The 24,511-nt window shown below is 48.3% G+C and overlaps 1 protein-coding gene across 7 annotated transcripts in view; it reads left to right on the forward strand.

The window, feature by feature from the left end:
* The first annotated feature begins 12,444 nt into the window (after positions 1–12,444).
* LOC122921731 (phospholipase DDHD1-like) overlaps positions 12,445–24,511 on the forward strand; it is a 32,709-nt gene continuing 20,642 nt past the window's right edge. For 4 of the 7 annotated variants that reach the window (XM_044271928.1, XM_044271929.1, XM_044271930.1 and 1 more), the window contains exons 1-3: positions 12,445–13,208; positions 19,974–20,147; positions 22,737–22,838. In XM_044271928.1, coding sequence (XP_044127863.1) covers positions 12,635–13,208; positions 19,974–20,147; positions 22,737–22,838 — 850 coding nt within the window. In that variant the 5' untranslated portion in view covers positions 12,445–12,634. The remainder of the gene's footprint in view (positions 13,209–19,973; positions 20,148–22,736; positions 22,839–24,511) is intronic. The other 3 variants (XM_044271933.1, XM_044271934.1, XM_044271935.1) reach the window with 2 other exon arrangements.

Below are 24,511 nucleotides of genomic sequence, written 5' to 3' on the forward strand. Positions count from 1 at the left end.
GCGAATATCGCGCATTTAAATTAACTGTCACAGAAATGCGCTTTATTTTCTGAAATAAGAAAAAAAAAGCTTATTTTAAAGCTTCTTCTGTGAAGAAATAGTGCCACACAGTGGTTGGAACTGGAATTTCCTTTAAAGCTTTCTTGAATCTTTCTACTTATTAAAATTGTAGTATGCAATCAAAAAAGTCAAAGATCCCATTAAGTGGTGGTGTGTTTTTTTTAGATGGTTAGAATAAAAAGAATAAAAAAGTTTAACGGGGAAATTAATCTCTGTTTTCTTTCAACTTTTCTAGTAAATTGAGGCTGCAAATGGAAAAGATCACAGTAGTAGTGACCACTGCAAATTAGGCCTCATGCACTCGACCGTTGTCCGTTTTGCGGTCTGCAAATTGCGGATCTGCAAAACATGGATGGCGTCCGTGTGCGTTCTGTGATTTGAGGAACGGCACGGACAGCCATTGATATAACTGTCTATTCTTGTCCGCAAAACAGACAAGAATAGGACAGGTTATATTTTTTATGTGGACCACGGAACACAGTGACGGATGAGGACAGCGCACGGCGTGCTGCCCGCATCTTTTGCGGCCCCATTGAAGTGAATCGGTCCGCATCCAAGCTGCAAAAACTGCGGCTTGGATGCGGACCAAAACAACGGTCGTGTGCATGAGGCCTTAAACGAATGAGAGATCTGACATATCACTTGTGCTCTCAGCTACCAAATATACGTAAGGTTATAGCACAAAACCTTGCCCAGCCCAGAATTCTATGCAATTAAAATAAAAGTGAATAGGCGATCTATACGGGGTTAGGTATGGGTTTATGGGTCAAAAATGCATTTATATGGAAATCACTGTTAGACTACTTTCACATCTGCGTTGTGCTGTCCGGTTTTGAGCTCTAGCAGAGGGTCTCAAAACCTGGAGGAAAACTATTCAGTTTTGTCCCCATTCACTGTCAATGGGGACAAAACTGAACAAACCGGAACGGAGTGCACCAGCATGCATTTCATTCTGGTTTGTTGTGTTCCCATGCACGACACAAAATTGCTGCAAGCAATGTCTGTGTGCGGCATCGGAAACTGAAGAAGCCGGACCCAGCACCAAAAACCATGTAAGTCAATGGTGTTGGATCCATTTTTTTTCGGACATGCAAAAACAAGATCTAGAGCTCATTTGCTTACAATGGTTTTTGTGCCAGATCCGGTTTCTTCATTTTCGATATAATACAACTGGATCTGTTGTGAACGGATGCAGCCGGTTTAATTATTATAACGGCAGTGTTTTGCTGCAGTTTTGAGATCCCATGTCGGATTTCAAAACCGGACAGCAATAACGCAGATGAGAAAGTAGCCTTATCTTGGTATAAAATCATATGTTTTTGTTAAGAAAACTTACTTGTCTCAAACTTTTTTTCATCATCTCTAAAGCATTGAAGAGATGATCATTTTATCAGGATTCCTCCTGTAAGAAAAAAAAAATGTATTAAACACATGACTTGCTGGAGAGAAGCATGGCAGGAGCCACTGATTAGTTCCCATCTCATTTGCAAGCAGTGTGATGTCTGATGAAAGGGGAGTGATTTCAGGTGAGAATGTCATTCACAGGACAGTGGATGAAGCCCCTTTCCATGGGTCTCATAAAAGCCATATAGAGGAAGATTTATAAAAACTGGTGCAAAAGAAAACTGGCAACCAATCAGATTCCACCTTTCATTTTTCAAAGGAGCTCTGAAAAATGAAAAGTGGAATCTAACTGGATGCTATGCGCAACTAAGCCAGTTTTCCTTTATACCAGTTTTGATAAATCTCCCCCATAAGGGGCCATTACCCCATCACCTACTTCCCATTAGTGACAGAAAACCTTGACAGTAGTTGATCTACTTTCAATCGAGATAAACTGTACACTAACGGAAAATTAAAAAAGGAAGACTTAATGCAACTTAATTGATTAAATGTATAAACTGCTAGCGGTGCTTGGTCAAAGCTGGTGCCCCCTTTATTTTGTGTTCAGTAGCAGTGTACATGTTGATTCTGCCACTATACTGCAATGCACTGGGTGAAATCTGCAGCCTAACACCAGGAGCTCAAAATGCAGTGTGCACTGTTGCATTGAATGAATGGACATACGGTATTTTACACCAAATAACTGAAAGGTGCAGTATTTTATAGACATATATGGATAAAACATGGCACAGTATAAACCCACATCATCTAGGATCTGCCATCGCTGTGGTCTGGGCTGCTGTGTTGTATCCTCTGAGCTTTTTACTCCACAGATAACATATCCTCTCTCTAGTACGGTGAGTAAATATTGGGCATTTCCTCTACATGTATTGATCCTACAATGACTTCATTAGGCCATAAATTAAGGACTCTTTGCAGACGTGCATCAGCTGCACCATAACATGATTGACAGAGAGAGCGTGCTCAGGTCTAGAAATAAACTGTAAGGCCCCTTTCACACGAGCGAGTTTTCCGCACGGGTGCAATTCGTGACGTGAACGCATAGCACCCGCACTGAATCCTGATCCGTTCATTTCAATGGGCCTATGTACACGAGCGTTTTTTTCACGCATTAGTTCTGTGTTGCGTGAAAAACGAAGCATGTTCTATAGTCTGCTTTTTTTACGCAGCCCTGGCCCCATAGAAGTGAATTGGGCTTCAGTGAAAAACGCATTGCATCCGCAAACAAGTGCGGATGCAATGCGTTTTTCGCTGATTGTTGCTAAGAGATATTGTTTGTAAACCTCCAGTTTTTTATTATGCGCGTGAAAAACGCATTGCACCCGCGCGCAAAAAAAACTGACTGAACTTGCTTGCTAAATGGTGCGAGTTTCTCTGAACGCATCCAGACCTAATCCGTCACGCTCGTGTGAAAGAGGCCTAATGCTTCCAAATGTCTCCATCTGTGAGGTGAATAATTCATTATTCAGAGACTGATGTCCTCACCTTCTATACCTGCCTGTCACTCCTATCTACATGACCTTCATGCACCCGACAGTATTCATTGTGCAGTCTGCGACATACGGATGACGGCAGTGTGCATGACGCAATTTTCTCACTCCCATTCCTATTCTTGTCTGCAAAACGGACAAGAATAAGACATGTTCTATAATTTGCAGAGCGCCCCGCACAGATGTGAATAACAAACGGGTGACAACCGTATGCTGTATGCTGCATTTGTTGGGGATCACATGTGGACCAAAACTGTGCATGAGGCCTTAGGCCTAGTTCACACGAACGTATGGCTTTTATAGTTTTTTGCGGTCCGTTTTTCACAGATCCGTTGTTCCGTTGTGTTTCCGTTTCCTTTCCGTTTTTCCGTTCCGTTTTTCCGTATGCCATGTACAGTATACAGTAATTACATAGAAAAAATTGGGCTGGGCATAACATTTTCAATAGATGGTTCAGAAAAAACGGAACGGATACGGAAGACATACGGATGCATTTCCGTATGTGTTCTGTTTTTTTGCGGACCCATTGACTTGAATAGAGCCACGGAAAGTGATTTGCGGGCAATAATAGGACATGTTCTATCCTTCAACGGAACGGAAATACGGAAACGGAATGCATACGGAGTACATTCAGTTTTTTTTTGCAGAACCATTGAAATTAAAAACGGCCCGTACACTCGCAAAAAAAACGTTCGTGTGAACTAGGCCTAACCCTGGGTTCACACCTGAGCGTTCTGAAAGGAGCGCTCTGTATGCGCGATTGTACCGGCGTTTACAATCGCGCATACAGAGACAAGCGAACGCCCATTGTCGCGCGTTCCTGAAAGTCTATGTACGGGAACGCGCGACAAAACGCCCCAAAGAAGCTCAAGAACTTTTTTGAGCGTAGGGCGTTTTACAGCGCGTTCCAACGCGCTGTAAAACGTTCAAGTGTGAACCAGGGCCATAGGGAAGCATTGGTTTTCATGTGTTGAGCGTTTTACAGCGCGTTTGAACGCGCTGTAAAACGCTCAGGTGTGAACCCAGCGTAAGGGTATGTTCACACATGCAGGTTGTTTAAAAAATTTTTGCCGTTTTTGTAGCTAAAGTCAGGTGTGGATCAGAAAAGCAGAGAAAGTATAAAGGACAAATTCTAATTTCTAATTTTTTTTTCTTTCTAATCCACTCCTGGCTTTGGCTTCAAAAACTGCATCAAAATTGCTGAAAAAAACCTGAACATGTGAATATTGTGGACAGAAAATCTGCAGCCCGTTAGGGTCCATTCACACGTCCGCAAAATGGGTCCGCATCCGTTCCGCAATTTTGTGGAACAGGTGCATACCCATTCATTTTCAATGGGGCCGGAATGTGCTGTCCGCATCCGCATTTGAGGATCCACACTTCCAGATCCACAAAAAAATAGAACATGTCCTATTCTGGTCCGCAATTGCGGACAAGAAAAGGCATTTTCTATGAGAGTGCCGGCGATGTGTGGTCCGCAAAATGCGGAACGCACATTGCCGGTGTCCGTGTTTTGCGGATTTGCAAAACGCATAAGGAGGTGTGAATGGACCCTTACAGTAACAGCACAGCGAATGAGACTTCGGCCTCTTTCACACGAACGATACGGATTGGCTCGGTATAAGTTCAGGATGCGTTCAGTGAAACTCGCACCATTTTGCAAGCAAGTTCAGTCAGTTTTGTCTGCAATTGCGTTCAGTTTTTCCCGTGCGGGTGCAATTCGTTTTGATGCGTTTTTCATGCGTGTGATAAAAAAACTGAATGTTTACAAATAACATCTCCTAGCAACCATCAGTGAAAAACGCATTGCATCCACACTTGCTTCCGGATGCAATGCGTTTTTCACTGAAGCCCCAATCACTTCTATGGAGCCAGGGCTGCGTGAAAAATGCAGAATATAGAACATGCTGCATTTTTCACGCAACGCAGAACTGATGTACACAGATCCATTTGAGGCTGGGTTCAGACCTGAGCGTTCGGGATGGAGCGCTCTTTATGCGCGATTGTATGCGCGTTTACAATCGCGGCTCCGGAACAAGCGAACGCCCTTTGTCGCGCGTTCCCGCTGAAGTCTATGTACGGGAACGCGCGACAAGACGCCCCAAAGAAGCTCCTGTACTTCTTGGGGTGTCGGGCGTTTTACAGCCCTCCCCATAACGGTGCCATCCACAGATCCCCCTCCCCATAACGTATGTGTGAATAGAGCCTTATGGGGAGGGGGATCTGTGGATGGCACCGTTATGGGGAGGGGGATCTGTGGATGGCACCGTTATGGGGAGGGGGATCTGTGGATGGCACCGTTATGGGGAGGGGGATCTGTGGATGGCACCGTTATGGGGAGGGGGATCTGTGGATGGCACCGTTATGGGGAGGGGGATCTGTGGATGGCACCGTTATGGGGAGGGGGATCTGTGGATGGCACCGTTATGGGTAGGGGGATCTGTGGATCCCCTATGGGGGGGGGGGGGAATCTATGGATGACACTATATAGCATCTTATGCTATATGTGTCATCCACAGATCTCCCCCATAGCAGTGTCATCCACAGATCCCCCTCCCCATAAGGCCTCTTGCACATTCACTTTAATGGGTCCGCGATCCGGCCATTCCGCAAAAAGATAGGACATGTTCTATCTTTTTGCGGAACGGAAGTACGGGACGAAACCCCATGGAATCATTTCGTAGTGCTTCCGTAAGGTTCCGTTCCGTACTTTCGTTCTGCATCTCCGGATTTGCGGACCCATTCAAGTGAATGGGTCCGCATCCGTGATGCGGAATGCCCACGGAATGGCGCCCACGTATTGTGGATCCGCAATATGGCCATGGAGCGCACATGTTCGTGTGAAAGAGGCCTTACAGTGCTATCCACAGATCCCCCTCCCCATAACAGTGCCATCCAGAGATCCCCCTCCCCATAACAGCCCCGGCCCCGCCGCTCACAGCAGTATTCCTTAACCGGCAGTAACTTTTACTTTAAATCACTGCATCTTTATTACCTTACAATGAAGCTCCAGTAACAGGCAGAGCGGGCGGCAGCGTAACGACACTTACTCACGTGATGCGCCTGCTCCGCCCACTTTATGAATGAAGCAGGCGGAGCATGCGCATCACGCGAGTAAGTGACGTTACGCCGCCACCCGCTCTGCCTGTTACTGGAGCTTCATTGTAAGGTAATAAAGATGCAGTGATTTAAAGTTCAAGGACCCGTGGGCATAGCAACGAATCGGCCGATTATTGGATAACGGGATTCGTTGACAACGTCGATTAATCGTTGCAGCCCTAGGCTTTTTCCTGACCTATTTATGTAGGTGCGCCTATGACTAGTAAATAAAAAGGCCTAAGGGTTAACTTTTTATTTACTAGTCATATCTACTGAGCTGTGTGCGGGCTCATTTTTTGCGGGACGATCTGTAGTTTTTATTGATACCATTTCGGAGTGTGTGTGACTTTTTGATCACATTTTATTACATTTTTCTGGTTAAGAGAAGCAATGAAAAAAATGGCAAATCGGCTATTTTGACCCTTTTTTGCCGTATTGGAAAAATATTTTTATATTTAATAGTACGGGCGCTTTTGGACGCAGTGATGCTCCCGATGTTTATATTTTTTTGTTATTTATGTATTTATTTTTTAATTATACAGAAAGGGGGGCGATTTAAACTTTTATATTGTTTTACCTTTTTTATATTTATATTTTTTTTTTACTTTTTTATGGTTTTGTAGCTCGTGTTTGAGGCTACAAAAAGTTTTTTTTTTTTTTTATTCTTTTACAATATGTTATATATCAATATTGGTACAGAATTGCTAATTTCTTACGTCACCGGCATACTCATTGGCCGCAGAGGATACCGGTAAGGCTACATTCACACTTGCGTTCAGAGCGGATCCGTCTGGGGTCTGCCCAGACGGATCCGCTCATATAATGCAGACGATGGGATCCGTTCAGAACGGATCCGTCTGCATTATATTGTAGCAAAAATTCTAAGTATGAAAGTAGCTTCAGACGATCCGTCCAGACTTTACATTGAAAGTCAATGGGGGACGGATCAGTTTGAAAATTGAGCCATATATTGCCAAATTCAAACGGATCCGTCCCCATGGCCAGGCGGACACCCGAACGCTGCAAGCAGCGTTCAGGTGTCCGCCTGCTGAGCGGAGCGGAGGCCAAACGCTGCCAGACTGATGCATTCTGAGCGGATCCGCATCCACTCAGAATGCATTGGGGCTGTACGGATCCGTTCGGGGCCGCTTGTCAGAGCCTTCAAACGGAACTCACAAGCGGAGCCCCGAACGCAAGTGTGAAAGTAGCCTAAGAGGCCCGGAAGGGGGAGCTTTTGGGTTTTTCAACCTTTAGATGCCGTGATCACACTCGAACACAGGATTTAAGGCTTTAATGACCGCAATCGACATTATTGCCAGTCGCGGTCATTAACCGTGGGTCTCTGCTGTTTGAAACCAATGGGGAACGTTTACTAAAGTGTTTGGGCCATGTTTGCCTGTCGCTCCAGGGCTGTACATATATGGCGCTGGTAGCGAAAGGGTTAATAAATATACGGCAAAAGAAAGACAAATTAAATACGCCAGGCTAAGGCCTCATGCACACGACCGTTGTTTTATTCTGTGTCCGTTGTTCAGTTTTTCGTGATTTTCTGCGGACTTATTGACTTTCAATGGGTCCTTTGAAAACTCGACTAATGCACCGTTTGTCATCCGCGTCCGTGATTTCAGTCCGTCAAAAAAATATAACCTGTCCTATTTTTATCACGGAAAATGGTTCGCGGACCCATTCAAGTCAATGGGTCTGTGAAAAAACATGGAGGCTCACAAGATTGTCATCCGCGCGTCAGTTTTTTTCCTATCATTTGCATGGCAAACTTGACTTAGACTTTTTTTTACTTTCCTTCATGTCTGGTGATCCTCTAAAAAAACAAAAAAGGAAGACACACTGAAACGGATCACGGAACAACGGAACCCCATTTTGCGGAACGGAACGGTCGTGTGCATGAGGCCTAAACTTTATGGCCAAAAACAGGAGAGCTTGATAAACGCGGCCAATACTATTTTCCGCAAAAACTGCAGCCTCATAGAAAACCACACAGAAACCCGCACGCGTTTTTTGCCAATGTGGTTTTCATGCTGCTTCAACCACCAGACCCGAAGTCAATCACAAACAGAAATCTTGCTTGTCACAGTGTATCGGCGCAGGAAACGCAATCAAATCTGCGTCGGAGCCTCCGTTGCAGATTCCGTCCTTTTGCACCAGAAAAACTGCGCTGCATGCGGACACCTAAGCAGATCCCAACGGATGCCATGTTACATCAATGGGGTCTGTCTGGCACCGTCGGCGCCCGGCGATTTTGCAAAGCGTTTACGGTTATGGCAGGAACCACAACATTAATGTGAACGGAGCCCAAAACGTATCCAGAATGGAAACCATGCTGCATATCTTCTGGAGGATTAACTAGACCAATACATTGTAACAAACCCTCAGCTGTGAGAAGGTCTGTACAGGTATTCAGGCTCAGGATGTAAACCCTAATGTTCCCATTCACTGACAGCAAGCTGAGATCTTGAAAACGGCAAAGTAGTTTTATTGTTTCTAGTTTTGGGTACCAAAAAAAAAGGCGTCGGGGCTGTGCTCCATAAGCTTAGGACCCCAGGAAAGCGGTGTGGTGACCCCTTCGACGTGGTAAGAATTATTGCACTCCTCTCAAGTGGCCTGGGACTTTTTACCTCACAGGGAAAATTACGGTTGCGGCCATTTTATTACTCAAGGCTCTATTGGTTGTCACCCAGCTTTCCCAGAAACAGATAAAAAAGAAAAAATTCACAAGATTCCCCTTTTTCTCACAGCAGATAACCCAAATCTTGAGGACTTCAATTTACTAGACCATTTTAACCTCCAATTCTGACTGAAATCTCACCTGCCACCTCAGAAAATCCCCATTATCACCCACTAAACAATAGTACTATATTGCCATCTTCTTATTTGTGCTGTTAATCACACTTTTTACCTCAGAACATTGTATAATTCCCCTTTTTAGCAGCAGACAACTGGATTTTTCCACAGACTTGCTCTCGGCCACCATTTTGTCACCCATTTCCTCAGGCAGTGTCCAGCAGGCTCCGCCCCCTCCTTCAGCCAGACAGGTTTCTAACTCCTCCATGCAGTTTCTAGCACTCTCCTCCCCTTGTAATTCAATTGTGTGCACCCTAAGGTGCTGTTATAGTGGGTGCTGAGGTAACAATCACATTTGGGCCCCTTTGCCTGCCAAATTTCATCATGCCCAGATGGAGGGTGTCCAGGGGGGAGACACCACAAGGGCCTCCAAACACAGCGCGGTACAATAAAACCCACTATGGCGAGCGGGTTGAGTGACTGCGCAGTGAGGAGGGCGGTAACGGGGGGTTTATTTCACACATGAGGTACTTCTGAAAGTTGTTTATCACAACACCAGAGTAATGGAATTTCTGAAAAATTCCTTTAAGAAAAAAAAGGGTGCGGAACTGTATTCACATGCGGCAGTTTTGGTGCAGGTTGTATTGCTGTTTTCCCCATGTACTTAAAACAGATTTACCTGAGGGGGGGGGGGGGGGGGTATTTATCAAAACTAGAACTGGCTTAGTTGCCCATAGCAACCAATCAGGTTCCAGCTTTCATTTTTTAGCATTGCTTTGGAAAAGGAAAGGCGGAATCTGCTTGGTTGCTATGGGCAACTAAGCCAGTTTTACTGTTAGGCTACTTTCACACTAGCGGCAGGACGGATCCGACAGGCTGTTGGATCTGTCCTGACGCTATTTCGACGTGCCGCCGCTCCGTCCCCATTGACTATAATGGGGACGGGGGTGGATCTCCGGCGCAGCACGGCAGTGCACGGCGAGAGGCCACCGGACTAAAAGTACTGCATGTCCGACTTTTTAGTCCGGCGCCCTCTTGCCATGCACTGCCGTGCTGCGCCGGAGCTCCGCCCCATCCCCATTCTAGTCAATGGGGACGGAGCGGCAGTCAACTGTCAGGCGGCACGGTGAAATAGCGTCAGGACAGGTCCGACAGGGTGAACAGCCTGTCGGATCCGTCCTGCCGCTAGTGTGAAAGTACCCTTAGGCGCGCTTGATAAATCTCCCCCAGTGTGAATTTCAGGCAGATTTTGGCTTCCCTGCCATAAAAGCATCGGGCGGCTGCGCAGTAACCCTCCTCCCCAGCAGGGCGCGCTGCAGTTCATGTGGCGTGGTTTACTGCCGCAAGAAAGGCTATGTCAGGGAGCTTTTTGGTGCACAATTCTGCTTGTTGACGTCGCTGCATGAACGGTTTTTGGTGCAACTAAAACCGTATCAAAAGAACATGTTTCACCTATAAAAAAAAAGAAAAAAAGCCATGATGAAAACTACGGCAAAAACACATACGCTTTTTCCTATGTAGTTTTATGTTTAAAGGGGGTGTTCCATGAAAAATCGGAATACTTTTGTAATTGCATGTAATGAAAAATATAGCAAAGCCACTGAGCTATTCAATAAAATGTAACTGTATAGCGCCACCTGCTGTTCTTTTTCCTATTTCTTTGTCCGGCTCATTGAGATGGCCGCACATGCTCAGTTTCATCCCTCAGCAGAAGGACATGCCTTCTGAGCTACAGCGGAAAAGACACGCCCCCTGGGATGCAGCAGAAAGGACACACCTCCTGAGCTTCAGCAAAAAGGACACACCCCCTGAGCTGCAGCAGAAAGGACACGCCTCCTGAGCTACAGCAGAAAGGACACGCCTCCTGGGCCACAGCAGAAAGGACACGCCTCCTGGGCTACAGCAGAAAGGACACGCCCCCTGGGCTACAGCAGAAAGGACACGCCCCCTGGGATGCAGCAGAAAGGACACACCTCCTGAGCTGCAGCAGAAAGGACATGCCTCCTGAGCTACAGCATAAAGGACACGCCTTCTGAGCTACAGCATAAAGGACACACCTCCTGAGCTACAGCAGAAAGGACATGCCCTCTGGGATGCAGCAGAAAGGGCACACCTCCTGAGCTACAGCATAAAGGATACACCTCCTGAGCTACAGCACAAAGGACACGCCCCTGGGATGCAGCAGAAAGGACATGCCTCCTGAACTACAGCAGAAAGGACACTCTCCTTGAGCTTCCAGCTTGATATAAATCTAGCAGAGCAATAAATGTGGAGTTCTCTGGATCCATGTGAGGTCCAGGGCTGGTTCCAGCTACCTACGGGCTCAGACGACTGTATCTGTTTTGTGGTCCGCAAAGTGTGGATCCGCAAAACACGGATATCGGACATTTAGCGTAACGGAGCGGCCAGACCTATGATAGAAATGCCTATTAAGAATAGGACACGCTCTGTCTTTTTTTGGGGGGCCGCGGAACAGAACTATCGGCGCAGATAAAACCCGGTGTACTGTTCGCATCTTGAAATGAATGGGTCTGCCTCCGAGCCGCAAGATTGCAGAATGGATGTGGACACGACTGTGCGGTCGTGTGAATGAGCCCTTAGAAAAGGATTGTCATGTGCTGCATGATGTCTGATTTTCATGTTTTACGTCATTCATGGGACAACCCCTTTAACTGCACCGTCTGAATACACCCTTAGGCCTTATGCACACGAATGTAGTTTCTGAAGCGAATGGGTCCGCATCCAATCTGGAAAAAATGCGGATCGGGTGCGGACCCATTCTCTTCCATAGGCCGGCAAAAGACATGGACAGCATCCACACATCCGTTCCGAGGCCCCACAAAAAAATAGAAAGTGTCCTCTTCTTGTCTGTCTTGCAGACAATAGGCTTTTGTAACACGCTGCGGAAGGGAAAAGGCGGGATGCACCCGGCTGGTATCCGTGTTTTGTGGAACGCAAAGATTGGGGGTGCCGAGAGTCGGACCCCCACTGATCTGATATTGATAACCTGTCTTGAGGATGGGCCATCAATATCAAATTTCCGGAGAACCCCTTTAAAGAGATATTCCCGCCTGGGATATTTATTTATTGGCTCTGGGACCTGCACCTATCGGACATTTCTATGCATATCCTATCGGTATATACCAGAAATGTCCCAGATGAGAAGCCCCCTTTAAATAATGTCATTAAAGATACAGCAACAGAAACATATAAAAACTACAGCTCTTGGAGGTGGGCAAAAAGAAAATTGACTGTGGCATCACGGGGTTAAAAAAAAATCCTCTTCCCAATTCCTTCACTTCCATGTTGTCCATGAGGAAGTCACATGACCACTGTGACCAATGGCAATGAGCTGTTGCAGTCATGTGACAGGGTCAGGAGTGACACATGATAAAAGTGAATAGTGGGATAAGTTTATTTGTTTTTTCTTATAGGTAAGGAGTGAAAAATAGTTCAGCCTGGCCCTAGACAATTAAAGGGGCATGTGGTTGGGTTGTCACGTGGTGCACTGTACATTCGCGTCTCTGACATCCAGCAGCACTGACAGCCTCCTTGGAGTCACATGACCCGGCTGGACGTCACGTGACAGCGCCCGGAGCGCTCTGTAACTGGGGGGCGGCGCGCACGTCACTGGAGCTCGAGTAGGGAGCGGGTGCGTGCCCGGCAGCCGGTGTGGGACTGCGGGGAGCACGCGGCGGAATAACGGTGTCCGCGGACGGTGCGGCCTCCATGCCGGGGCCGAGAGGATTCATGAGCACTGAGAGAAGCTGGCCGTCGCCGGAATGAGTCGCTCCGGGCACCAGTCACCGGAGAAGAACGGCGAGTGCGACTGGGGAGAGGAGGAAGAAGAGGAGGACGGGGAGGCCGGGACAGAGGAGAGGCAGGAGCGCCGCCGCCGCCGCCGCCCTTCTTCCATGTCCCGGGGCCTGGAGCTGCACCTGACCGGTCATGACTTCCCTCCGGTGCCGGGCTTGGCCGGGTCCCCCTCTGAGGGTGAGGATGTGGAGGACAGCCTGCAGCTCCCGGGCAGGCGGCGGACCCGCTCCAGCAGCTCCCGGCCCCGCTATGAGATCGTCACGGAGCTGGGCGCGGAGGAGGTGCGCTGGTTCTACAGGGAGGAGAAGAAGAGCTGGAAGCCGTTCATCGGGTACGACTCCCTGCGCATCGAGCTGGCCTACCGCCGCCTGCTGGAGCTGAGCGCCGCCCCGGAGGGTGCAGCCCCGGAGCCGGGGGAGGCCGCCGGCCTGGACGTGGTCAACATCGGGGACGTGGCCAAGATCGAGCCGGTGTGTGTGAGGAGCGGCCTGTACGAGGTGGACGTCACCGAGGGGGAGTGCTACCCGGTGTACTGGAACCGTAAGTGGGGCCCCCCATCACCCCTAGTGCCCAGTGTCCACGCCATCTGGTGCTGCAACTGTGCTCCTGGTGCTGGCTCCTAAGGCTCCATTCACACGTCCGTCGTGTGTTGCGGACCCGCAAATTGCGGGTCCGCAACACACCAGCCCGGCACCCCCATAGAAATGCCTATTCTTGTCCGCACGCTGCGGACAAGAATAAGACATGTTCTATCTTTTGCGGAGGCGCGCTCCGCAATTGCGGATGCAGACAGCACACTGTTTGTTGTCCGCATCCATTCCGTCCCTATAGAGAATGAATGGGTCCGCACCCGTTCCGCAAAATTGCGGAACGGATGCGGGCACATTCTGCGGACGTGTGAATGGAGCCTAACTCTGCTCCGCCCTGGCATCTGCTCTTCCTCAGCTCTGCCCTGGTGCATGCCCTTCCTGTGCTCCACCTTTCCTCTGCTCTGCCCTGGTGCCCGCTCTTCCACTGCTTCAACTTTCCTCTGCCCTGGTGCCCGCTCTTCCACTGCTTCAACTTTCCTCTGCCCTGGCGCCCGCTCTTCCACTGCTTCAACTTTCCTCTGCCCTGGCACCCACTCTTCCACTGCTTCAACTTTCCTCTGCCCTGGCACCCACTCTTCCACTGCTTCAACTTTCCTCTGCCCTGACACCCACTCTTCCACTGCTTCAACTTTCCTCTGCCCTGGCACCCACTCTTCCACTGCTTCAACTTTCCTCTGCCCTGGCACCCACTCTTCCACTGCTTCAACTTTCCTCTGCCCTGGCACCCACTCTTCCACTGCTTCAACTTTCCTCTGCCCTGGCACCCACTCTTCCACTGCTTCAACTTTCCTCTGCTCTGCCCTGGCGCCCGCCCTTCCACTGCTCCAACTTTGCTCTGCCCTGGCGCCCGCCCTTCCACTGCTCCAACTTTGCTCTGCCCTGGTGCCCGCCCTTCCACTGCTTCAACTTTGCTCTGCCCTGGTGCCCGCTCTTCCACTGCTTCAACTTTGCTCTGCCCTGGTGCCCGCTCTTCCACTGCTCCAACTTTGCTCTGCCCTGGTGCCCGCTCTTCCACTGCTCCAACTTTGCTCTGCCCTGGTGCCCGCTCTTCCACTGCTCCAACTTTGCTCTGCCCTGGTGCCCGCTCTTCCACTGCTCCAACTTTGCTCTGCCCTGGTGCCCGCTCTTCCACTGCTCCAACTTTGCTCTGCCCTGGCGCCCGCTCTTCCACTGCTCCAACTTTGCTCTGCCCTGGCGCCCGCTCTTCCACTGCTCCAACTTTGCTCTGCCCTGGCGCCCGCTCGTCCACTGCTCCAACTTTGCTCTGCTCTGCCCTGGCGCCCGCTCTTCCTCTTCTCAATCTCTGGCTGCTGCTGCTCCTCCTCTGCTCCATTGTTTACTCCATCTGATGCTGCAACTGTGCTCAGCCTGCGCATTTCTTTGCTCCACCTTGGGCACCCACTCCTCTGCTCCTCCTTGGCATCCGCTCTTTCTCTGCTCCGCCCTGGCAGCTGTTGCTTCTCTGCTCCATCTCTGGCAGCTGTTGCTTCTCTGCTCCATCTCTGGCAGCTGTTGCTTCTCTGCTCCATCTCTGGCAGCTGTTGCTTCTCTGCTCCATCTCTGGCAGCTGTTGCTTCTCTGCTCCATCTCTGGCAGCTGTTGCTTCTCTGCTCCATCTCTGGCAGCTGTTGCTTCTCTGCTCCATCTCTGGCAGCTGTTGCTTCTCTGCTCCATCTCTGGCTGCTGCTCCTCCTCCTCTGCTCCATTGTTTACTCCATCTGATGCTGCAACTGTGCTCAGCCTTCTCATTTCTTTGCTCCACCTTGGGCACCCACTCCTCTGCTCCTCCTTGGCTTCTGCTCTTTCTCTTCTCCGCCCTGGCACCTGCCCCATCTCTGCTCTTGGTCTGGCGCCCATCCTCCTCTGGCAACTGCTGGTCCTCTGCTCTGGCTACCGGTTGTCCTCTTCTCCGTCCTGGCGCCCACCTTTCCTCTGCTCCGCACCTCATTCTTCCCTTGCTTACCCATCCAGGCACCACCTTGCCCCTTCGAGGTCCCCTTGCCTGCCACCAGTCTCATTCCCCTCTCTTTGGTGACACTGGGTGTACTGTCTCCAGTGTCCATCATGGAAGGTCCTCCTTCTCCTAACCTCCAGCGTCCCCCTTCACCCTCCTGTGAGATACATAACGTCACCCCAGGGAGGTTCTGCTTTTCTTTCCCTTTTTTCATGTTCAGTCTTTGAGGTCTGGGGCCCTTCTTAGCTTTTGCAGGGATAAAGCCCCAAATTCCATCTTCCTTTCGTCTCTTGGGGTTTTCATTTTCTGTTGTGTCCCGTGGGGCTCGCCTTGAGCGTTAAGGAGTCATTTACAGATCCCACTGGGACGGCCGGGGTCAGTAAGATCATATCCCACCAGTGGTACATGGGGGAAAAAACCTTCAGTGTAATATTGACCCGTCCCAACGACACCCCTCTGCGCCAGTCATAGGGTGTGAAGGGCGAGATCGGCACACGTATGGGGGTGCCTCATTGTACTTCATAGGGAATAGAAGGGAAGGTGTGGGTAGTCACCGCAGGCTCGGTATGTGCCCCCCGATTTATCAATGCTGCATCTGTGCCAGATCCTATTACAGCACACTGTGCGCCCAACTGGAGCGCACGCCGAGGTGACCTTTCTTTTCAGCGGCATCCAGGATGGACGGGGGTTTCCTGGGGGAGAAGATCTGTACGCAGTGACTGATAGTAAATAATTTTTCTCTCTGATTAAAGGGAACCTGTCAGCATGCTATAGAGCAGGAGGAGCGGAGCAAGATGATAATATGGTGTTCACTTAAAGGGGTTGTCCGGGTTCAGAGCTGGACCCGGAGATTCCCACATTTTCAGGCAGTCCCTCTGATGTTGGCATCGGAGCATTTCATGATCCAACCCAGGGCAAGGGATTTTTTTTGTTTATTACAACACACCGCCCAGCAGTGTTCCCAGTGACGTCACTGGTTCTGATGGGTGAAAGCCTCCGCCTAGTAGTCCTTATGGGAGCCCGTCACCGAAACCCCATAAAATGCCATTGCCCTATGCAATTCAGCTCTGAACCCGGACAACTCCTTTAAAGGGATTTTACGGGAATTGAATATTGACAACCTATCCTCAGGAAAGGTCATCGGTGTCGGATCGGAGGAGCTCGGACACCCCGGAGAAGGGGCCGCATTGCCTTGAGAGCTGCAACCTTTCTATAGTATACCGTAGCTTTGCGGCTCAGCCCCATTCACTTGAATGAGACTGCGCTGCGCAGAGGCCATGTGACCAATGAACGTGACGTCACAGGCCGAGGAAGAGGCCGCATCGCTTAGCTGATTGCTGCAGTCCCTTCCAACAACTGATCAGCGGGCGTGACAGGAGTCGGACCCCCGCCGATCTGATACAGATGACCTGTCCTTGTCCTGTACATCTCCTCATGTAGTCGGTCCTAATTGCTGTCATGCAGAGTTAGCTGTCAGTCACTAGGTGGGAACCGCCCACAATTCAATTATTTAAAGGGATCATCCAGCGTAATAAAAAAAAAAAAAAAAGAATAAATAAAAAATCCCTCACATTTATTTAACACACTGCTAATTAGGCCAGACTACCCTCTTTTAAAGGGCATCTGTCAGCAAATTTGTCCCTATGACACTGGCTGACCTGTTACATGTGCGCTTGGCAGCTGAAGGCATCTGTGTTGGTCCTATGTTCATATGTGCCCGCACTGCTGAGAAATATTATGTTTTAATGTATGCAAATGAGCCTCTAGGAGCAACAGGGGCGTTACCATTACACCTAGAGGCTCTGCTGTCTCTGCAACTGCCGCAAAGTCCGCACTTTGATAGGATCAGGCAGTGTAAACGTGTTTAAGTTTGGCCCTGATATTTCCTAAAGTCAATCAAAGTGCAGAGGATTCGGCAGTTGCAGAGAGAGCAGAGCCTCTAGGTGTAACGGTAACGCCCCCGTTGCTTCTAGAGACTCGTTTGCATATATTAAACCATCATTTTTCTCAGCAATGCGGGCACATATGAACATGGGACCAACACAGATGCCTTCAGCTGCCAAGTGCACATGTAACAGGTCAGCCGGTGCAATAGGGACAAAGCTGCTGACAGATGCCCTTTTAAGCTCTTGTACAGAACATTTACAGCATGTAACACAAGTTCAGTGCTTTTTATTTATTTTTTTTTTTTTTTTTGGCTTTGCTCCTGTCACACGTGTAAGGCTACTTTCACACTAGTGTTTTCAATTCCGCTGTTTGAGATCCGTCATAGCATCTCAATAGCGGAGGAAAACACTTCAGTTTTTTTCCCCATTCATTGTCAATGGGGACGAAACGGAATGCACCAAAATGCATTCCGTTCTGTTTGGTTGCGCTCCCATCGCGTACAGAATAACGCTGCGTTTTTCTCTCCGCGATGTGGTACGGAGCAAGACGGATCCGTCCTGGCACACAATGTAAGTCTGGCACAATAGAAAACGGATCCGTCCCCCATTTACTTTCAATAATGTTCATGACGGATCCGTCATGGCTATAGAAGACATAATACAACCAAATCCGTTCATGACGGATGCATGCGGTTGTATTATTGTAATGGAAGCATTTTTGCAGATCCATGACTGATCCGCAAAAAATGCTAATGTGAAGGTAGTCTTAGGTGACTCGCCAGGCTAAAGTACAGCATGCAGCAGGATGCAAGTCAGCAGAATGCATAAAGTACATGGAAATCCACAACTTTTATGTCCCATATGAACTCCTTCGCACGGAGCCACAATACAGCTCCCATAGAGGTAACTGGTGGCCGAGGTGTAACTTGGGCCCTCATGCAAAATCTGTAAGAGCGCCTCCACCTACCACGAGTCCCTGATCATCTTGATGTCTTTGTATGTGGCAGTGGGACCTTTTGGGTGCCTTTCACAAGGGTCCAGTTACACCAGGAACCCCCCCTATAGCCACTGCCCTGTACGGATAGGTACAGAGGTAGTAACGGTCGGAACGATGGTTTGATAGCCTTGGTGATGAGCGGTGACACAATGGCTGAGGAGGCAGACAGCAGCAGCCGCAGATCAACAGGTTTAGTCCTTCCCCTGCTCTGTCCGTTCCCTGAGCTGCTTTATCTCTAAGCTTTATCCCTTTAGCCTCAGATCCTTTAACTAATGTCATCCTTTATATATAGGACTCCGGGCCAGGCCTTTCAGTTTACCTAGAAATCACTTTTATACTCGCAGGGCCATATGTCGGGCATTAATGTGGAAAGTGCCTCCAGTTCATATCCTCTTATGAAGGAATATATTTAATGGCAAAACACATTTCCTCTCCGTAGCTTCATGTACTAATAGTCTGCAGCTATTTAACCCCCTACAGATCATCATTCCTATTTTCTTGGCTACTAAAAAAGTTGGTGACGTGCCGTATCCCAGGCACTGAGATGTTGACGCCAAAGATGTCGGTGCCTTCCAGGTTCCCTCGTCATTGCACATCTACATTGGGGAGGGTGCACATGAAATTGATCTGCGGTCTTGTGTGATTTATAGGATTTGACATTCAAATGACTTCACGTTCATCTTATTTGTTTATCGCCCTTGGGCCTGTAAGTTATCTTGCTTTCAGGCAGCTGGTCAGTATCCGATATCAGGGTGTTTAAATAGGCGCTGTCCTGTCAAAGCTAAATCGCCACCTGGATAGACAAACCTACTTGACTACCTGTGGGCGAACAAGTCAACACTTCTTGTAATTTTAACAAATTAATAATACAGGCCAAGATCTGAAAAGTTTGTAGTTTATCTTTTTAGAGGAAAAAATGAATAGATTTTTTTTCTCCACTTCTTCTCTTTCACCCCGATCATTCACCCTCGGCTCTGTCTTGCGAGACAAGACCGACTAAGATGTGAAAGATCTGATCACGCGCCAGCCATAGAAGTCTGTGGAGTGAGCTGATGGTGGGAGGCAAGAAGCAGTAACACACACACTGCTGCAGGCTCTAGTGAGCATTTTTATCCCAGTCCAGTTCTGGATTCACAGCTACACCGCTGTATGATGTCCTCCTCCATGCCGCCGCTTCTATGTGCTGCAGAGAGCTAGGAGAGCAGGATCTCCTTTTCTCTGCGTGCAGTGTATGGGAGACATCATAGCGGCTAGTTTACATCACATGAAAACTGATAATTAAAGATGGAGCCTGCAGAGGGGAAATGATGATAAATGCAGAATACAAGACTTGCAGTGGGCAGAACGCGCGCGCGCACACACACGCACGCACACGATTATTCTGAAAAGTCACCTGTAGCATTGAGTGTGAATGTGCAGTCCATTGAGGTTTATTATCAGACACAGAAAGGCTGACTCATGCTTCTGGGAGATTACAGCAGGAAAGTATCTGCGCTCCTAACCACAACCACCTTGCAGCCTTTTAAAAAAAATAAAAAATTCAGGAAATGTATAATGTGTTCCTCCCTCATTTTATTTTAGTAACTAATTACTATTGTGAAATGACTGTTTTTTTTTCTAATATTTTAAAGCCACCACTGAGGTCCAGCCAGCGCAGAGCTGTATATAGCAACTGTAGTCTATCTGCGTTTTAGTCCTTGACATTTACTATACATTAAAGGGATTGTCTCCTCCGGTGTGCAGCACGATGAATGAGCCGCCGGCAGTCCCCAGTCCCACATTTCCCAGGCCGATTGTGGCTCGTGAGTCGAACTCACTGCGTCGTAGTGCTGTGCGATCTTCAAATATATATTTTTTGGCTTCTTCTTCTTCTTTCAGAGAGCGATAAGATCCCTGTGATGCGCGGCCAGTGGTTCATCGATGGCACGTGGCAACCGCTCGACGAAGACGAGAGCAACCAGATAGAACAGGAGCATCTCGCCTGCTTTAGGGGTCAAAAGATGCACGACCACTTTGACCTGGAAGTGGCAAAGCCCGTGGACCACAAGGACGGTGAGAGCTGCCGTCTAGACTCTCCTATTTAATTTCCAAAAAGCAACTTGGCTGAATGTTTTTGTATTTCAGTTGTTGATCGTATGTTGCGTAATCTGGACCTTCATCTAAATTCATCCTATATGTATGTGCGCTAATGATGAGACAACGGATGATCGCGAAGAGGCCCGACCAGTTCATCTTGCCGATGTTCACATGGGGCAGTTAACAGAAATTTACGATGTCCAGGGATTGGCCACATAATGCCCAGATCCTCCACATTGTAAAATTAATTTGGAAGATTCCCTTCAGTCTTTTTAAGTTTTTCAGCCCAGTTCTTTTTGTTCGAAGTAATTTTACTAATCAGTTGTCACTTACACTTTTAAATGGCTTGCCTGATGTCTCAAAACTATAACTCCCAGCATGCCCTGCCAGCCATGCTTGGAGTTAAAGGTGTTGTCGCACCTCATACATTGGTAGCATATCACTAGGATATGCCACCAGTGTGACATATATGTGCAGATCTCACCTCTGGGACCCGCACCTATCTGTAGAACGGATCTCTCAAAGGGAATTAGAGCGCACAGCGCATGCACGGCCTCACTCCATTTCTATGGGAGTACTGAAAATGTGAGTGCTGGCTAGTCTTATTTCCGGCAATTCCAAAGAAATTCATGGAGCGGTGGCCCCTCTTGCACTGTGCGTCTCGCCATTCATTTCTATGGGCTTTAAAAAAATATCTGAGCATGCAGCTCGACTATTTTTGGCACTACCGTAGAGCTGAATGGAGGGCGGCCACCCATGCAAGGTGCGCTCTACTTCACTTGGGGTGCTCCGTTCTAGAGGTAGGTGTGGGTCCCAGAGGTGGACCTGCACCTATCTGACATTGGTGGCAGTAGGTGAGACAACCCCCTTTAAGTTTTGAAACTGATTGTGAGCCACAGATATCGGGTCTTTAAGGGGGTTCTTCTGGACTCTTTTGAGGATAGGCAATGACTATTAGATCTATGGGGATCTGACCTCCAACACCTCCACCGATCAGTTTGTCCCCTTCATTGGCCGCCAGGCGCAGCTCCATACTTTGTCATGGCTGTGCCCTGGTATTACATCTCGGTCCATTCAGTGGGAATGAGCTGCAGTGCCCGGCACAGCCGTTTACCAAATGTATAGAGTTGTGCCCGGAAACCAACTAAGGGGGTATAGAGGTGACTGGAGCCCCTTCAGTCGTCAATGCTGATATCAAAGGCCTGGAAGACCCCTGTAATATTTGCCACTGATCTGTGTTGATGCAGTGGTACTGATATAGTTTTGTCATTTTTGGGGGGATCCTAATTGTCTTATTTTTGTTTCCACAAAGTTATTTATTTTTATTTATTTTTTAGCTAGAAACCGATACCTCCTCCTGCCAAGCAAAGTCTTTATTAGCGACACATTAATTATTTGCCATTGGTTATCGATATATTAGGGCATTAAAAGTGTTGTGGGAGTTATGCAAAATGTGGCCAAAGACAGGGACTGTGATAACATGGCAGATAATCCCACACTCGCCCATTTGACGTACCCTCGCCGCCTCTCCTACGCCTCCCTTTGGCTTGGCTGCAGCGTTGACGTGTCTATATACACACAATCCTGCGGTATATGGCACAGGGTGACTGAGGGGAGTTATCGGCTGCATGTCTGCTGCAGCTAAGTTCACGGAGGCGTAATTGGAGCGCTGTGTTCGAAGTGGCGGGGGTAAAACGGGGAAGTATGGTGGTGACGTTCATTATAGTCCTAGTCTTTGGCCATGTTTTTTCATAATTTAGGCAGCCCCTTTAAATGTCCTCATTTATCCACTGGATAGAGGGTCATTGTTGGATTACACCAGAGTTGTATAGAGGTGCAGTCAAGAATGCACTTAGCTTTTACAACTCCTCGTTGTTTCTTCGCTGCCCGTCTGCATACGTTTACATGAACGCACGGTGAGGTAAATGTGGCCGACCCATCACGGGTTGTTGCAGTGACATAACGACCATCGTGACGTCACTACCTCAGGCCATGACGTACTGGTCCACACACATGTTGGTGGCACATCATCGCACATATATGTATATAGAGAAGTTTTTTTTTAGTCTCTTCCCCTGATCAAGTCTTGGATTTTGGTTTGCAAAAGTGAGCATGGGCATCTATACATAAGGGATGTGCCGGCGATGGATGTTCTGTTTTGACTCGTGCACATGGGCTCCATCTGTCGCACTTGATGTGAATTTTCATTAGTCGTTATTGATCGGACACTGCCATTGTAGCAGGCAATCAATATTCGCACAAGAAAGTCCATCTGCAACAATGCCGTGGGGAGAATCTCTTAGATTGTTAGTTGTCTGGCAGGCCTCGGGGGGGGGGGGGGCAGATAAGCGGCGCCCCAACAACTGACGAAGGACCTGCATGAGCTATAGTAGTACATTATACAGGATTTGTATGACAAGAGGAGGTAGAAGTTAACAAATGTAATGTAAATTTCACATGCATGTTCCGCAATGACTCTTTTGCTTTGCTCTCACCATATTGCTGTGATTGTGTGGAGTTTCCAGTTGAAAGCCAATGTAAAGTTACCTGTCTTCACTTTGCTAGTTATCTACCACCTTGCTCCCTTCTCCCTCCCTTTCCTGTTCAATTGGAGAGGATATAACGAGAGCACAGGCGCCCCATGTGCTAAAAGAACGCGTTACGAAGGTACGGTAACCGAGCTCTGCCTTGTAGATGGCTCTCTGGCTTTAGACGCTCGCTCTAGAGTAGTGTAGATATCGCCTCATGCTTCATGCTGATCCAAAGGTTGTCTTTTTAAATGGGTTATCCAATACAATAAAAATGTCCCCAATATACTTTCTCCGCTCCTTGTGCTCCTCCTGGTCCCCGCACCGCCGCTGCCGCTTCTCCCCGTGCGCGGATGAAAACATCCGGTGTCGGGAGGGAGCAGCCAATGGCAGATGGGGACGAGCCTCCCTAGCATTGCGGGTGACGCTAGAGAGGCTACTCGCCGCCTGCCATTGGCTGCTCCCCCCCCCCCCCCCCCCGGCACCGGATGTTTTCATCCGCGCACGGGGAGAAGACGCAGTGGCGGAGCGGGGTAAGTATATTCACTGTCAGGGGCCCGACGTATGGGGGACATTTTTATAGTAATGGATAACCCCTTTAAGATCTCTAATGATCCCTTTTTAGGTTTTTCTGTGTTCGAGCCGTAGATGACGTGCAGGGTGACCACCTCCGGTTTTCGCACAGATTGCACCAGGGCTGTAATGTCACAGGATGCAGAATCCACTCAAAGTTAGCAGTTTTTCAGCCAACCATGATTACTTCCCATCTTCAGTCTATTGATTCATTTCATCCCATCCGGTTTGATTGCGAGTTGTCTATTATGACCGCTACCATTTGGGGCACTTCCATGGTAGTTTGTGGTTTTGCTTAGCCCGTCTGCAAACTATGGATATGTTTAAAGGGCCTTGTACTAGGATATGCCCTCTTTTTTTTCGTGATTGTTGGGGGGGGGGGTCTAGTCTCCGTTAGCCACATTGATCCTGAGAATGAAAGCGCCACCCGCAGAGCTCGGAACTACAGCCGACCCCATTCACTTGAGTGTAGCTTTGCTGCAATACCTGGCTGGGCCACCATTGTGCCGGGAAAGACTGTGAATAGGCCACAGCAATGTGGCACCTCCATTTACAGGACCGGAGCTGGCCCTACATAGCCTTATCAGATGGATATACCCCTTTAATTGTGGTAGAATGGTCGTTCCCCTTTTATTGGGCTATTAAATCTCTTAAACAGATCAATGTCATTTATTTTTTATATAACCCAGCTACTCGCTCTGTAATTCACATCATGTTCTTTTCCATTTTTGGCTCTGATTTGATCCCCTTTTTGCTCTTTATTTAATGAATGACAATCGCTTTCTGCTCAATAGACACTAAGTGTAATAGACTTGGGCAAGGCTTGGTGCAGACCGCTGTCCTTTAGATGTTCTTCTGTTTCCTACAGTCTGTCTGATATGATCAGCGATGTCTGAGAGCTCATGAGTCATTTAGATCTGGAGACGTTCCTTACAGTGTGAAGTTTTAAAAGCTTCTAATACTCCGCTAGTGACTAATAGAAATTCAGAAGATGTTTTTTATTCTTTTCATGCAGTATGTCTGTTGGTAGTTCCCATTCTTTTCTTTATTTTTATTTTTTTAGAGCTCTAAATGCTGGGAGTTGTAGTTTTGCCAATGGTTGCACGCAGCTGGTCTACCGGCTGCCCAGATATGATACAGCACTACCTAGAAGTGAAAAGCACAGGTTCAGCTGGCCATACGCTTGAGATAGCAGTTGCCTGAACACTCATTCTGCTGACAGCCATCTATCTCCATCCT

This window comes from Bufo gargarizans, chromosome 11, assembly GCF_014858855.1.
Source record: "Bufo gargarizans isolate SCDJY-AF-19 chromosome 11, ASM1485885v1, whole genome shotgun sequence".
Taxonomy (NCBI): domain Eukaryota; kingdom Metazoa; phylum Chordata; class Amphibia; order Anura; family Bufonidae; genus Bufo; species Bufo gargarizans.